This window comes from Lissotriton vulgaris, chromosome 10, assembly GCF_964263255.1.
Source record: "Lissotriton vulgaris chromosome 10, aLisVul1.2, whole genome shotgun sequence".
NCBI classification, from domain to species: Eukaryota; Metazoa; Chordata; class Amphibia; order Caudata; family Salamandridae; genus Lissotriton; species Lissotriton vulgaris.
The window spans coordinates 364658313-364673197 of NC_141698.1; the positions used below are offsets into that span (position 1 = coordinate 364658313).

The following is a 14885-nucleotide window of genomic DNA, read 5'->3' on the forward strand; positions in this document are numbered from 1 at the left end:
CAAAATAAAAAGCAGGGGGGGCAAGACACAACCCTGTGTGACCCCCCTGCCAATTAAAATATCATTAGAGACTTCGCCGTCATTATTAATGTGAACGCGGGCTTTCAAATTGCTATGAAGATGTGCCAAAAAGTAAACTAAAGATTCATCTAAACCATAATTCAACAGGACTGACCATAAATGGGAGCGATTTACAAAATCAAAAGCAGAACTTAAATCCATAAACCCAAAATATAAAGGGCATTTTTTGGCAATTGTATATTTAGCCATAAGCAGGTTTAGATTTAAGCATTGCTCCACCATACCCACTTTACTTCTGAAACCTAGCTGGCAATGGTGTAAGATGGTATTTTCCTCCGCCCAGGTTTTGATTCTGTTAAAAAGGACCCTGCCTAGAACCTTTAGCATGCTGTCGATTAAAGATATGGGGCGGTAACAACCAGGGTCAAGTCTGTCACCTTTTTTGAATATTGGCACAATAGTGCTGCTGGACCATGTTTCCGGGACAGAAGTATAAGATAAATTGTTAAAAACATTACATAGCAGGGGTGCCCAAAAGTCAGGTTCAGATTTGATTTGGTCGATGGATAAACCATCGGGTCCGGGGGCTTTATTCCAAGCACTTTCGGTAATGGCATCCTCCACCTCCAACAGCGTGATAATCAAGGGCCTAACTAATGAAGCAATTTCTGTGGGGTTGCCAGAAGCATCATAGATCTTAGAAAAATGGTCAACCCACACACCTGGGTTCATATTTTGAACCCCACATCCACGCATGTTTGCACATCGGTACCTAGATGTGGAGTCAAGAATTGTAAATCTGTACTCACAAACACACACACATATATATATATATATATATATAATTTCATTTTTTTTACCTCTTTGATATTTTGGTCGTCGATATTTTGGCTATGATATTCTGAATCTCTCGATATTCCCCACTACAACGCAAACAAATACTCGCTGTGATCCTGAGGTGAGCAGATAGACGTGTGTCTGTGACCACATAGAAAGCATTCCTACACTGACTCTGGCCATAAGAGATATTACACCATTGAAAATAGCCACATAAGACCCAGTCGAAGTGGACACACTAGTGATCATGACCAGCTGCAATTTGCCATGCTGCTGAACACAACATATTTGTATTTCAGTGAAAAAGACACCACGTCCTCCTACGAGGAACATTCCAGAAAGAGCCCGCTCTGCAACACCTCATACTGGCCGCCACAGTCCTCCAATCCCAAGTGAGTATTTGCATTTACCAACTCCAGTAATATAATTACATTTTTACCACCCTGCATTGCTTCAGTTGCATATTGACTTTTGTGTAACTCTATCCTTTTCACAAAATAACGTAGATATTTTTATATTTTCAATGAAAATATCATGTTATACATTATTGCCATTACTTTTTGTAACTGGTTAGAAACCTTTCTTAAATACAAGAATGTTATATTAACATGTTTGAATCTAATAACAGCATGAAAAATTGAATCTCATTAATTATACAAAGCCTACAACAGGTCATATCATCATATGTAAAGCTAACCCTTCATTACTAACAATGACTGCAATATAATTATTAGAAATGTAAAGTAATTGTGAAAATGTTAATTTATTTATCAATTTTTGTGATTGATGGCATTTGTAGAGTGGAACCGTAGCCACGGGGGCTGCAAGGGGATTTACATGTAAAACTTCAATTACAATAGACCGCCTTTATATCTTCATCTTCCAATTGAATTCTGCGGGAATCAGCATAACTGGGACGTAATTACAAGGGAGGGGACTACTATAATAGAAAGAGCCAGTAAAGTTTTGTCTCAAACCACCTTATATAATATTTATAATCCAAAATGTCTAACTCTCCACTTGATGTACATAATCTTGCCTCATCTACTACTACCCTTCATAAATGTCTAGAGCTCCTTGGCTCTCTAGCTAGGTTTGAGCTTTATACATATAAAAAGGACCTCTATTTACACAAAATACAATTGCTAACGTGTTAATGTATACTCTGCTATCTTTTGTATTATCCACAGAATTTATTTTCATACCTCAGTTGCAGTAAGAAATTTCATAAGCAAATGACTAAGAGAATCTTTCCCCTTTTTTCATTTATAGCATTCACTATAATTTATTATTTTTAATTGATGCATATTAACAGAACACCATAGTGCAATTTCTTTGCTGCATTAGTCACAGTGACATAATAACATTTACTCTCAGAATTGCAACTCAAATGTTCGCTGAGATTATAATTGTCAGTTTAGTTTCCCAATTAATTGTACATTTAATTAACAATTGTAGACTAGGTGCTTGGACCAATTCATAAATCAATGCAGTTTTCAGTTTACCTCCTCTGCTAGAAATTATTTTATTAAAGATCTTCTCCTCTTCTTGCAAAGCAACAGAAAATCCTTGAATGATCCATGCAAAGCTGTATAATTCTAGAATTTAGTAATGGGCAAAGTTTATCTAATTTGAGACCATCAAACAATACTACTCCTTATTGAATGATCTGAGCTAATCGTATTCCTTACAAGAGATAAGTTCCCCCTTGACCTCAAAAATTACAATGGTATATATCCAACACTGTGACTCTAATACTTTAGTACAGTAGGGCAAACAACAAGAAAGAGTTTTTTTTAAAACTTTGTCATTTTATTCTTTTTATCTTTTTAGTTGTATTTCTTAGTACAAAAATAATTTTTCCATATATCAATTTATCACATTAGTTCGTATACTTTATCAAAAAAACACATAATGTAAAACATATCATTTTGTAATCTCATCTATAAAAAACTAGTTTTATGCAGGGAAACAATATACAAAACAATCAACACTCTCACAAAAACAACCATTCCTTATTCATCATACATGCTACATTCATTCTTGGATTCTGCGTCTGAGGGATCGCAGATGGACGTGCAATTGATACGCAAGGTCGACGCGTTTCGGCAGTTGGACCGCCTTCCTCAGGACCTGTATTGCAGAATACTCAGACACAAACAATATTTCTATGGCCCCTGCATAATTAGATATCTGAAAAGAAAAACAACATACATTGTTTTATTTATTCTTTGACTTCTTATCATTATCCTCAGTTACGCTGCCCTATGTACATGAAAACATATTCATTCGTGTGGTGTTTATTTTAGTTACTCTAATACTCTTGTGGTTAGTCATGGTCCAGGCTGAAGGTTTAACATTCACATAACTTTCATAGTAGACACAGAACTGTAGCCTTGTAGAATATCTTAAAGTTATGGAGGCATACTATGTGGAAAAGATTTTTTGTAACAAACAGGGTTATAAAGAAGCCACGATTTGAAAGTTGTAAATGGGATTGCTAAAAGTCACATAACTGGGTGACACTGTTGTAACTGATGTCACCAAATGGGTACCTTTTATTTGGAGAAGAGGATTCCTTATCAGATTAGCAGCATAGGTCGTCAGAGCTTTATTTTTGTAGAGAAGCCTAAGTGAAAGTAAGGACAGATACTATCACTGTTCTATGTTGGTATCTATATGTAGACGAAGTTTATTGAGAGATTATGAGCCAGTAGCTTACCTATTTTATCAGAAATTATCTTTTTGTCCTCTTGTATGTGCAAAGGCTTGTTATTGGGTGTGTTTTGGATCCGGCTTATTACTATAAGGATCACAAAAACAGGTGCACTAAGAAAAAGACACATATTAGCTAGTGCTAAATATGGATGCTAAACTAGCGGAATCTCTGTATTACTGACCTTATTATCACAAACTCTGGGACTTGGATTGTAGGATTATTCTCTTGATGAATACAAGCGCTAATAGTCGTTATGTTGTTTTAGTGGAACCGATCAAAGTCTGTGAGGATGTAAAAAAGAGAGTACAAGAATCTAATTTTGTTCGTACTATACATATATAGAGGTATTGGGAACATAGTCAGATTTACCTTTTTTCTAAGTCTAACACTTCTTCTCATTGGGAACGGTATTCAATGCTGAAGAGCACCAGCGATGCGAGGCTCCTCCTTTGAAAGTTTCAGGGAAACTTTGTTTAAATGTACTGGGGACAGTTAGAAATGGCCGCCGCGTTTTTTCGATCACGTGTCCGCCAACAACTCGTATACCGGTTGGTCTGTTAAATATCTGTCACCTGATTGGGTATCTTTGGCAACAGGCGCCAAAATTACGTATATATATCACACACATCAGATCCTCCTATGTAGGCGTCCTTGGCAGCGGAAGTAGGAAGGTCTGGACCGGACGACAGTGGACCCACAGTAAGTACCAAGCGTAGCTTAGTTAGTAACTCACATGTTAGAGTATAGTAAACAACTATGTTCTAATTTTGACAAGGGAACCTCATCCTATTCTTTTCACCTGTCCCCAGTACATTTAAACAAAGTTTCCCTGAAACTTTCAAAGGAGGAGCCTCGCATCGCTGGTGCTCTTCAGCATTGAATACCGTTCCCAATGAGAAGAAGTGTTAGACTTAGAAAAAAGGTAAATCTGACTATGTTCCCAATACCTCTATATATGTATAGTACGAACAAAATTAGATTCTTGTACTCTCTTTTTTACATCCTCACAGACTTTGATCGGTTCCACTAAAACAACATAACGACTATTAGCGCTTGTATTCATCAAGAGAATAATCCTACAATCCAAGTCCCAGAGTTTGTGATAATAAGGTCAGTAATACAGAGATTCCGCTAGTTTAGCATCCATATTTAGCACTAGCTAATATGTGTCTTTTTCTTAGTGCACCTGTTTTTGTGATCCTTATAGTAATAAGCCGGATCCAAAACACACCCAATAACAAGCCTTTGCACATACAAGAGGACAAAAAGATAATTTCTGATAAAATAGGTAAGCTACTGGCTCATAATCTCTCAATAAACTTCGTCTACATATAGATACCAACATAGAACAGTGATAGTATCTGTCCTTACTTTCACTTAGGCTTCTCTACAAAAATAAAGCTCTGACGACCTATGCTGCTAATCTGATAAGGAATCCTCTTCTCCAAATAAAAGGTACCCATTTGGTGACATCAGTTACAACAGTGTCACCCAGTTATGTGACTTTTAGCAATCCCATTTACAACTTTCAAATCGTGGCTTCTTTATAACCCTGTTTGTTACAAAAAATCTTTTCCACATAGTATGCCTCCATAACTTTAAGATATTCTACAAGGCTACAGTTCTGTGTCTACTATGAAAGTTATGTGAATGTTAAACCTTCAGCCTGGACCATGACTAACCACAAGAGTATTAGAGTAACTAAAATAAACACCACACGAATGAATATGTTTTCATGTACATAGGGCAGCGTAACTGAGGATAATGATAAGAAGTCAAAGAATAAATAAAACAATGTATGTTGTTTTTCTTTTCAGATATCTAATTATGCAGGGGCCATAGAAATATTGTTTGTGTCTGAGTATTCTGCAATACAGGTCCTGAGGAAGGCGGTCCAACTGCCGAAACGCGTCGACCTTGCGTATCAATTGCACGTCCATCTGCGATCCCTCAGACGCAGAATCCAAGAATGAATGTAGCATGTATGATGAATAAGGAATGGTTGTTTTTGTGAGAGTGTTGATTGTTTTGTATATTGTTTCCCTGCATAAAACTAGTTTTTTATAGATGAGATTACAAAATGATATGTTTTACATTATGTGTTTTTTTGATAAAGTATACGAACTAATGTGATAAATTGATATATGGAAAAATTATTTTTGTACTAAGAAATACAACTAAAAAGATAAAAAGAATAAAATGACAAAGTTTTAAAAAAAACTCTTTCTTGTTGTTTGCCCTACTGTACTAAAGTATTAGAGTCACAGTGTTGGATATATACCATTGTAATTTTTGAGGTCAAGGGGGAACTTATCTCTTGTTAGTTTTTTTGCTTTTCCCCTCTTTCCCCGACCATTAAAGTAACATTAGAGGGGGTCCCAACCTTTATGTTAACTAATCGTATTCCTTTCCTTTCCATCCACAACTTCCATTTTTGCTCATTAGTCTGGAGCAGTTCTTACTTGTGACTCTAAATGCATGCTTGGCATTTGACAAGAATATCAAAATGTTTTTCTCTATGGGTCTCCCTGATCCTCTATTCAATCGCAGTTATTAGTCCGGTCTCATGTTCCTGCTACCATACTAGCTACAAACAATATAATTATTCTGGTCAATCATAAATTAGATGAATTAATGATTTTTTGATTATTTGGATTGGTTTATACGTTTGAAGTGCTTCAATATTTTCAAACATAAACCATGGAGACTTCCGGTCACTGTACTATACCCAAGGACAATATTATTTTTTGTAGACTTAATAATTTCGGTAATAAATCATAGTTCATCCATATCATTCTTAAGAAAAGACATGAGACCCAATTTAGGGCATCCTTACGTTGCCCGATGGTCGGACTGCCGGCTGCATTTGCGGCAGTTGGGAGACTGCCCAACGAGCATGCGGACGTCCGACTGCCAGGCTGGTGGTCGGAAAGTCAATGGTTCCACCACGGCGGCATGGCACTGCCATTTAGAAGGGCCACAGCAGATGCCGCTGTAGTGCAGCGCCTTCTGCATATCAGTGCACCGTATGCTATGTAGCCTGTCGTGCATGGCATAAGGTGCACAGAGGTGAGTTGGGACACTACATGTGCCCCCAGGGCCACTTTTCTGTGGCCATTGTCAGCAGGGTCCCTCTTTGGGGCCCACCAGATCCCATTCTGACAACCTTTTCATGGCGGGTTTCCCGCCTTGTAAAGGCTGTCAGAAAGTGATATCATAATCCCGGTGGAGGTGCCTGCCTCGGCACTGCCGCCATTGTAGGACACTGCTCCAACCACTGCACCATCGGTATCTTTTTTTTTAAAATTTATTTTATTACCTTCGTTGGGTCATTTGACATTACAAGTGGTTTGTTCACCATTTTACATGACATTAAGCAATCAATATCTTCTTTTACAATAATATTTGATTATGACAGGTAGGTGGGAAGGATGGGTTCCCTGTACAATAGAAAAACAATTATTCATCTAAGTACTTTTTGAGTATTCCCCAAGTCGATATACCTAATCGTTTTTTCCTAATACCCTTCAAGGCATACAAATTCCATTCTAATTCATATATATTAAACATTTTCCTTCTCCAGAATTCAAAAGTCGGTGCTTCAGGTTGTAACCATTCTGTAGCTATACATAATCGGGCTATAGTCATAGCCATAAATAGGAAATTTTTTAATTTGCGTATATCTTCATTTTCATTCACGATTTGCCCTCCCCCTACTAACATGAGTGCTGGGGATATTTTAATTGGGTGGTGGATGACCAAGGATAGAAATTCCTCTATACTTGATATGAAAGACAATAATTTCGAGCAATTATAAAAAACATGAACAATATCTGCATCTTCCCCTCCACATCGAAAACATTTTCCATCATACATAGGCCCCCATGTTGCCGTACGTTTAGGAGTATAATATAGTCTGAATATTGTCTTATAAACCTGCGCTTTCAAATTGGCTGACAAAAATATATATTCTTGGCCATCATTATATAATCCACAATATTCAAATCAGTTTCCTCTAATTGATTCTGCCAATATACATTATATTTGTTCAAATCATCTGGCTTGTAATCCATCAGCAATCGATATAACATGCCTATCTTTTTTTTTGATTGGACAGCCTCTATTATCCCATTAGGGTTAGGTCTGTTTAATTTCTTTAAGCAAAAATCTCTAATTTGAAGATATTTAAAGAAAGATGACTGAGATATATGAAATTTGGTACAAATATTAGAAAATGACTTGAATATTCCTTCAGTGTCATATAAATCTCCGATTTTACTCATACCTTTTCTGCCCCATTCCTTTGTTACATTGTCCCAGAATATTGATGGTAGTATTTTTTCCGCAGAAAAGGGAGTGTGATACCCAATTCTTTCCAGCTTCATTATCCTTACAACCCTTCTCCAAACTCTATATACAGATTCTAGCACCTTAAATCGGGTGTGTTTGTAGTAGTTCCCTCCAGTTCTTTTAACAAGCATCCCTTCGCATGTTCCCCTAGTAATAAATGAAATATCGACGGTGATTCTGCAGGATCCTCAATTTGTTATCCCGTCAACAATATTCTCATTCTTTGTAAAAAACAAACATAATAATAAAACAGAAAATCCGGAATCCCACGCCCTCCTCTCTCTATAGGAAGGGTCAGCCATTTCATTGTTCGTCTTGTTTTACCGGGTGCCCCAAAAAATTTTGTACATAAACTTTGCAGTTTGTATATACGATTTAAGGGTATCTCTAAGGGGATACTGCGATATATATATAGAATTTTAGCTAATATATTCATCTTAATGATGTTGCCTCTCCCTATTATAGACAGTTGGAGTCTCCCCCACCTATCTAAAGATTGTTTAATTTGTAGCATATTTTTATCCCAGTTAGCCTCTACTATCTCTTGTGTATGAGATTTAATTATAATGCCTAAATATATCACTTCATGAGTGACCCTGTGATCAATAAACTGAACGGAATCTGAGCAAAGCACCTGCGTTTTCGCAGCATTTAATTTGTAACCAGAGCTGTTTCCAAAGTCGATAGCTAGGCGTTCAATCTCTATCATAGCCTGTCTTGGGTCTGTGGTATCAATGTTTTTGGCAGAACTGGCGGTCATGCGTCTTACATATTAGGGTCTGACCCCGAGTATCACAATTCGACAGTTGAACTGAAGGGAAGAACCTGGTTATGTCAATAAAAATCTTAATAAATCTATAAACAATGCAGATTCAAGACATAGGTTGAGTTTATTTGAATCTAATAATCCTATTTGTAGCCCTTGAGACTCGAAACCTGACACCATTAATAAGCTGCTAACACAATATTCTTAACCAAGTAGTAAATTGTGTGAAAAAACAATAGTACTTTCTACCAGCAGATAATGCATTGAATATTTGAATCTCTTCTTATCCTTATCTGATAAGTGCAGAAAATCTTAGTGATGAAATAATTAAGAGTCTTTGTACTCCGACTTTTTCAAGTGTGGCAATTTTAGTATTTGGGAATTGAACATGAATAAAAGTAATAAGAAGAATTGTAAAAATAATGGTACATATTTTTTCATTAGGGTGCTTAATAATTGTAGAAATACATTTGTTATTTATATCCCTTTCCACTACCTGGTAGCCTTAATTCTTTAAGGGGTTATGTTACTTTTTGTAAACATAATTTGTTTTACGGTAAGACCAATATGACCTCCTTGACTTCGCTATAATGATTAAAGGGACAATTATCCAGATGAGTGCAAAATCAGCATAATTTGGTTATGTGTAATTTCCCATATCATTAAAAACATTGGCAAAAAAACAACAGTGCTGTAAACAACAGCTGCTCTCACTCTGGTTGTTCGCTTTCTTCCTATGTTCCCATGCTAAAATTACACTGTGTAGTATATTGACATAATTTTGGGAATTTTGCGCAGAAAGCATAACATGAAATTACAGAAGATTATTTCAGTGTAATGGAAACTTTGCCTGTGCCTAGTTACTTTTGTAGAAGCACTGTCTCATTTTTAAATTTCATCAAGGAGCTATTTGTAACCTTCGATCAACATTTTAATCTGCAAAATAAATCTTTTTAATTGATTCATAAAAACAAAGAGTAATACAATTCTAGAATAACACATACACAATCTGCAACAAATAAAAAACTTGTAATAGCCCTCATTGATGAATTTGTATTACTTTTTACATATGGATACAATAGAATTGCCTAAAGTAGCAAATTCAAAACTATTCATTCAACAGCTAATGCTGTTCTACCAATGTTACCATGTGGCCATGACAAAATCCACGGAGGTGGGCAAACTTTTGATGTGTGAGTCTCTGCCACCACTCACCTATTTCACTTTTGTCCTTGAGCACTTGCACTTTATATGATTTATTTCTACATCAAATGCAGTAAAAAAATTCATTAATTTGACTATTTCTAATGTCTGACATAACAAAACCTCATTTCATAGTATGGATGTGTAGTCTCTGCCTTAGCTCTTCATATAAATTTTTTAAATAACTTAGTAACATAAGTAAAAAAAAAACATTGGGACTGTTGGTATGTACAACAAAGAGCAACATGTTCACTTTTATTACATTAATTTTTCTGCTATTGTAATGCTTGTGCCCTAATATTCTCTTTTCTGATCTGACTCATTAGAGGTTTTAAATGTATTATAACTAATACTTCTAAATAAGGAGCAACTTCTCCATTTGAAGAAAGAGGTGGCTGGGGAAAACCTTACACCCGTGGCGGACACCCCATGGTGCCTGCCACAAGGTGCATGATTGGAAAAGGGGGTCCCTTGGGTACACACACAGGACTTTTTTTGAAGGTCCGGGTGAAGGGTGGTCTACTACGAGCCCCCAAAGACAGATTCCAGCATCCGATTTGTTCTCGAGAAACCGAATCAGAAGAGCTGTCAGAATAAGTCATCGTACTCACTGGCTTGGAAACCGAGTCCATAGAGCAGTACGATTCAGCTCTGTAAGACGCAACCTGTCCGACTGCCTTTTGGAACTGATTCAGACAGCCCTACCGGTTTCCAGACATTGTACTCGGTCGTTGGGATGTGTGTACAATTCGGTCGGAAACAAGGGTTCCTGATCGGATTCGGAAAACCCGAATCTGATTCTGAGCCCTTCTGAATGACATTGGAATTTACCCCTTAGTGTCTAATCATTAACAACTGCACCTCAATGCATTTTTTGTGTCATGGTTTTTAGCTAATCCTTGGATGTTTTGCGGAAAGGCCACTTTAGCTATGCCAGGGCTTTGGTATTATATTGTTCCTTTCTTCCTCTTATAAATACCAATTGATCCATACTTGTCAGTATTTTTATGTTCTGTTCCATCTGTGTAGTGTGGACTTGCATAAGAATCCAGTTTTACTGTAACCATTAAAACAAACTCTTGTATCTATGCTCTAACCCTCCCCTTTTCTAATGTTATCACTGTACAATTGTGTAATTAAATGGACAAGAGTTCATTTGATGGCATTATAAAATTCAGTTGGAAAATCATCAAGACCAGGGGGTTCCCCTACTGATAGTCTCTCACTGGTTTTAAAGATAGTCTATTTATGGCCCTGTAAACATATATAAATATTTCTTCATTTAAGGTTATCTCTGTCCATTGAGGGCAGTTGTAGAAGATTAATAATCCTGAAAGAAATTCCAAATCTCCATCATGTTCCTTGTTCACTCTACGAGACAGCAATAACCTGCAATTTTCTCCAATGTCTGAGTATTTTTGTTTAGTACATTATGGCATTTTCTACCTTAAATGTAGAAATTCTATTAATTTCATCATTCTTTGTTTTTGCTATTTTAGTGATCACCTTCATTCTCTGGCAGCTACATAACGCTCCAAATGCTTTCAGATTTTTCTATTTCCTTCCTGTTTTTTTCTTGCTTGAAGCTGTAGACTATCAGTCTCCATTAAATTTAGGGCTTCAACAATATCTACACTACCCCAACCTCCTACATGATTCTAGATTATTCTCATAAAGTACTCTACCCAGAATGTGGTTTAGTCAAATAATCTCTACTTATTCATGTACTACTGATTCTCAGGTGAAATTATCTGAGTGAATACGGTTGTCGATTCAGGACCAAGTGAATAGATACATTAAATGGGTGTGGTTGTGTTGATGGTTGAGACATTGGCAGTTTGATAAACAAAAAGCAATCAGGAGGTCAAGGTAGTGTGATGCTTGCACTTGAGTCAGAACAAAGGCATTTATAAAATGCCTGGCTACTGCAACACAATAAAAGGATTGCTCTCTGTACACAATGCATTTAGGACAAAGAATTGAATATGACAAAAAAGTGTGAAGTATGTGTTGCACTCACATTTTATTTATAAAATAGTTCTCATCCAATGCAATACAAGCAGTCTTTAGGAAACTAACAATGGACCAAAAAGCCCGTAGCATGACGCTGAGAAAAATAATTTTCTTGGCTGACCTGAAATGTGGTATCAACGCCTTGTTTAATTTCAAATTTTGGAAAGAAGGACTCACGGTAGATAATTACCCTAACACTGCAAGATCCAGAAGGCCATGGGAATGGCCACAGCCACAGAGGCAGGACTTTAATATTTAAAGTGTGTAGGAGAACTGCTTTCCCGTTTTTCTTAACAAAGCCACTGGAGAAAATGGCTAACACCCTGAAACGCGTCTAGCAGACTAAGACTTTGGATACCTTTTCCTCGCTGGGTGCATGCTTGAGATGTGTCATCAATAATAAAGGAAATACTACACTACCTGTTTGCGTCTCCCATGTGGGTTACCTTGTGCGATGGATATGTATATATCTGTGTGTGTATATATATATATATATATATATATATATTACCTACTGGCGGTCGCCAGTAGGTAGTTATAGTTAGGACCTAGTTTCCATAGGAAATCCTCAACATTCTATTTGGAATAACTTTGGCCCTGGTTGAAGAATCTTAGCGAATTTCTCAAAGAAGATGGCTCGGTCCGCTGCGCTCCTTCCCTAAAAGTTTGGGGGGGGATTGGTCAAGTGGGGGCTGAGATAAAAGGGGGGTCCCAAAACGTGTTTTCTCCATGTTATTTTCCATAGGACCTTTAGACTCGGCTACAGGTCGAACGGGTGAATGGATTTATAAGAAGTTTGGCAAAACTGTACAGTCCGGCTCGCAGATTACGCTTTTTTTGGAATGGTGTAAATCCGTTCAGTAGTTGTTGAGAAAATTAAAGTTAAAGTCAATTATATATCTATAGGCGCGCACACGTGCGCGCACCCAAGCGGCTGCGCGTGAGCGGTATTTTTTTGGGCTGCGTGACGTCTGTTAACGTTCGATTCGAAGGAAATCAGGAAGTTTTGTCCGCCATTTTGTCACTGCGAGTAAATATATTGTTCATTTCAAAGCGTTGAAACATGGAAAGGGGAGAAGGTAGAGATTGTCTTCCTGCGTAGGTTTTCTCAGGGTGTGCAGTAAGGCCCTTAAACGCGAAAAGATATAATTTTTCTCTGAAAAAAAATACGGGGTGCGCGCACTCGGTCGCGCACACCTATTTACAAGAGTGTGAAAATGGAGGTAAATCAGAAGTTTGAGTGCTTAGATATAAGGTGGCTCTGAAAAGAGCCCTTGTGTTAATTGAGTGTTTTCTGCATTTATAAGTAAGTACCGATGCAGAGCCTGATGTTGCAGAGGAAGATTCTGTTTCCCTCATTCGTGAAATGAACACCGTCTCTCCTATAGACGTCTTGCATGTGGTAGCGCAAGTTGTTGTGGTAAATAGAACCCATGCTATAATCTCTGAGGAACGCAGAAACAGATTTATTTACATGTCTCCTTGCTTTCTCAAATTGTGCACAATGGTGATTGGACCAATTCCATTTCTGTCTTTGGCATATATTGGAATATACCAAGGCAGATCGAGGAAAAAGTGTCATCAATTGTCGAAAGGTGTCTTTTAGAAGCATTTCCAGACCTACCCCAGTGATTGTGCCTAGATCGTTCCCACCACAGTGCACAATTATAAGGTCTGGTTCTGGGAGATGCATAAAAGTTTTCACCAATGGAATTAATTGGTGACATTTCAATCCTCCTTTGGAAATCCATGTTATGTGTACATTTGGTAAGCTGAGGTTGCAAATTCGTCTGCTTACTGCATATTTTTCACTCCAGTGAATATAACTGTGTCCTATTAGCCAGACCTTCATTTCCAAGGGATTTGTAGTCGTCCTCCGATCGGTTCTGGAAGTGGAATGGTAGTTAGAAGTTGAAATTTTAAATAAAGAAAAAGGAAGAGGCTGGGTGTGGTTAAAAAAATAAAAATGATTGGTTGATTGTAACAAGTGGAGAGTGAACAGGTCAATGTTTATGTTAAACGAAAAGTACTAGTGGGTGTGAAAAAACAAGACATGTAACAGAGTTGTGGATTGGCAGGTGTTTCTGGAGGGAAAACAGTGTTCTTAGTTTGCTGTAGAACGGTGAGACATGAACTTTTGACCTCTGCCTTCAGCAAGGTGCAGAATGAGGTGTAACCATGGAAACAGCCGGAGATGGCAGTTGGTGATGGGTTCACTCTTTGGTGCCTCTGCATCTGAGTCTGTTCTCTGGTGGCTGGCGGACAACTGTTTGTTATTGTGGAGATGAAAGGGTGATAAGGAGAGAAATACGACATAGCGTCTGGCCTGTAGAAGCGTGGGAGCAGTGATTAACTCTGAGTAAAGCGGAACTGTGTCGGTGCTTAGTAACAGTAAAAAAAAATGTTAACAGTGGTATAACTGTCTTTACGGTGCGCGACCTACTAAGGAAGAGTTCACGGGCCGTAATTGGCTTGCAGGTTCTAGTATCAGTAAGTGAGGTCGAGAAAAGAAAACATTCAGGACTTTATTTATGAAGGCCTTGCGCCACCGGTGCGTTACTTTTTCCCATTTTAAAAAATGAGGCCCCGGCGGCGGAAGGTCTTCATAAATAAGGTCCTCAGTGTCTACAGTTAAGGTTATGTGGAACCCATGAATAGTTTTTCAATATGAAATCATTTCAGTTGAGATTATGGATTAAAAGAGAAACCGTGAATATTTGAAATGTTTATTTAGAAATGTACTATTTTAAAGGCAAATCATTATGTAATCTGAGTACAGAAATTGCAAAAAACACAGTAATTGGTATTGTCAGTAGTACATGGAATACAAACGCTATAGTTGAAGAAAAATGAATATAGTTGGAAAAAAACATTGTACAGTCTTATAAGGAAGTATATTATATTTTAATAAATGGAAGGTTTGTGGCCTTTCAGTTTAGGAACGATATATGAAAATGCAAGTGGTTATACATCATT

General features: G+C 37.4%; 1 protein-coding gene across 1 annotated transcript in view; it reads left to right on the top strand.

Moving 5' to 3' along the window:
- LOC147685264 (uncharacterized) overlaps positions 1-14885 on the top strand; it is a 342295-nt gene that overhangs the window by 248332 nt on the left and 79078 nt on the right. Inside the window, exon 16 of the mRNA XM_086941156.1 lies at positions 1158-1250. Coding sequence (XP_086797282.1) covers positions 1158-1250 — 93 coding nt within the window. The remainder of the gene's footprint in view (positions 1-1157; positions 1251-14885) is intronic.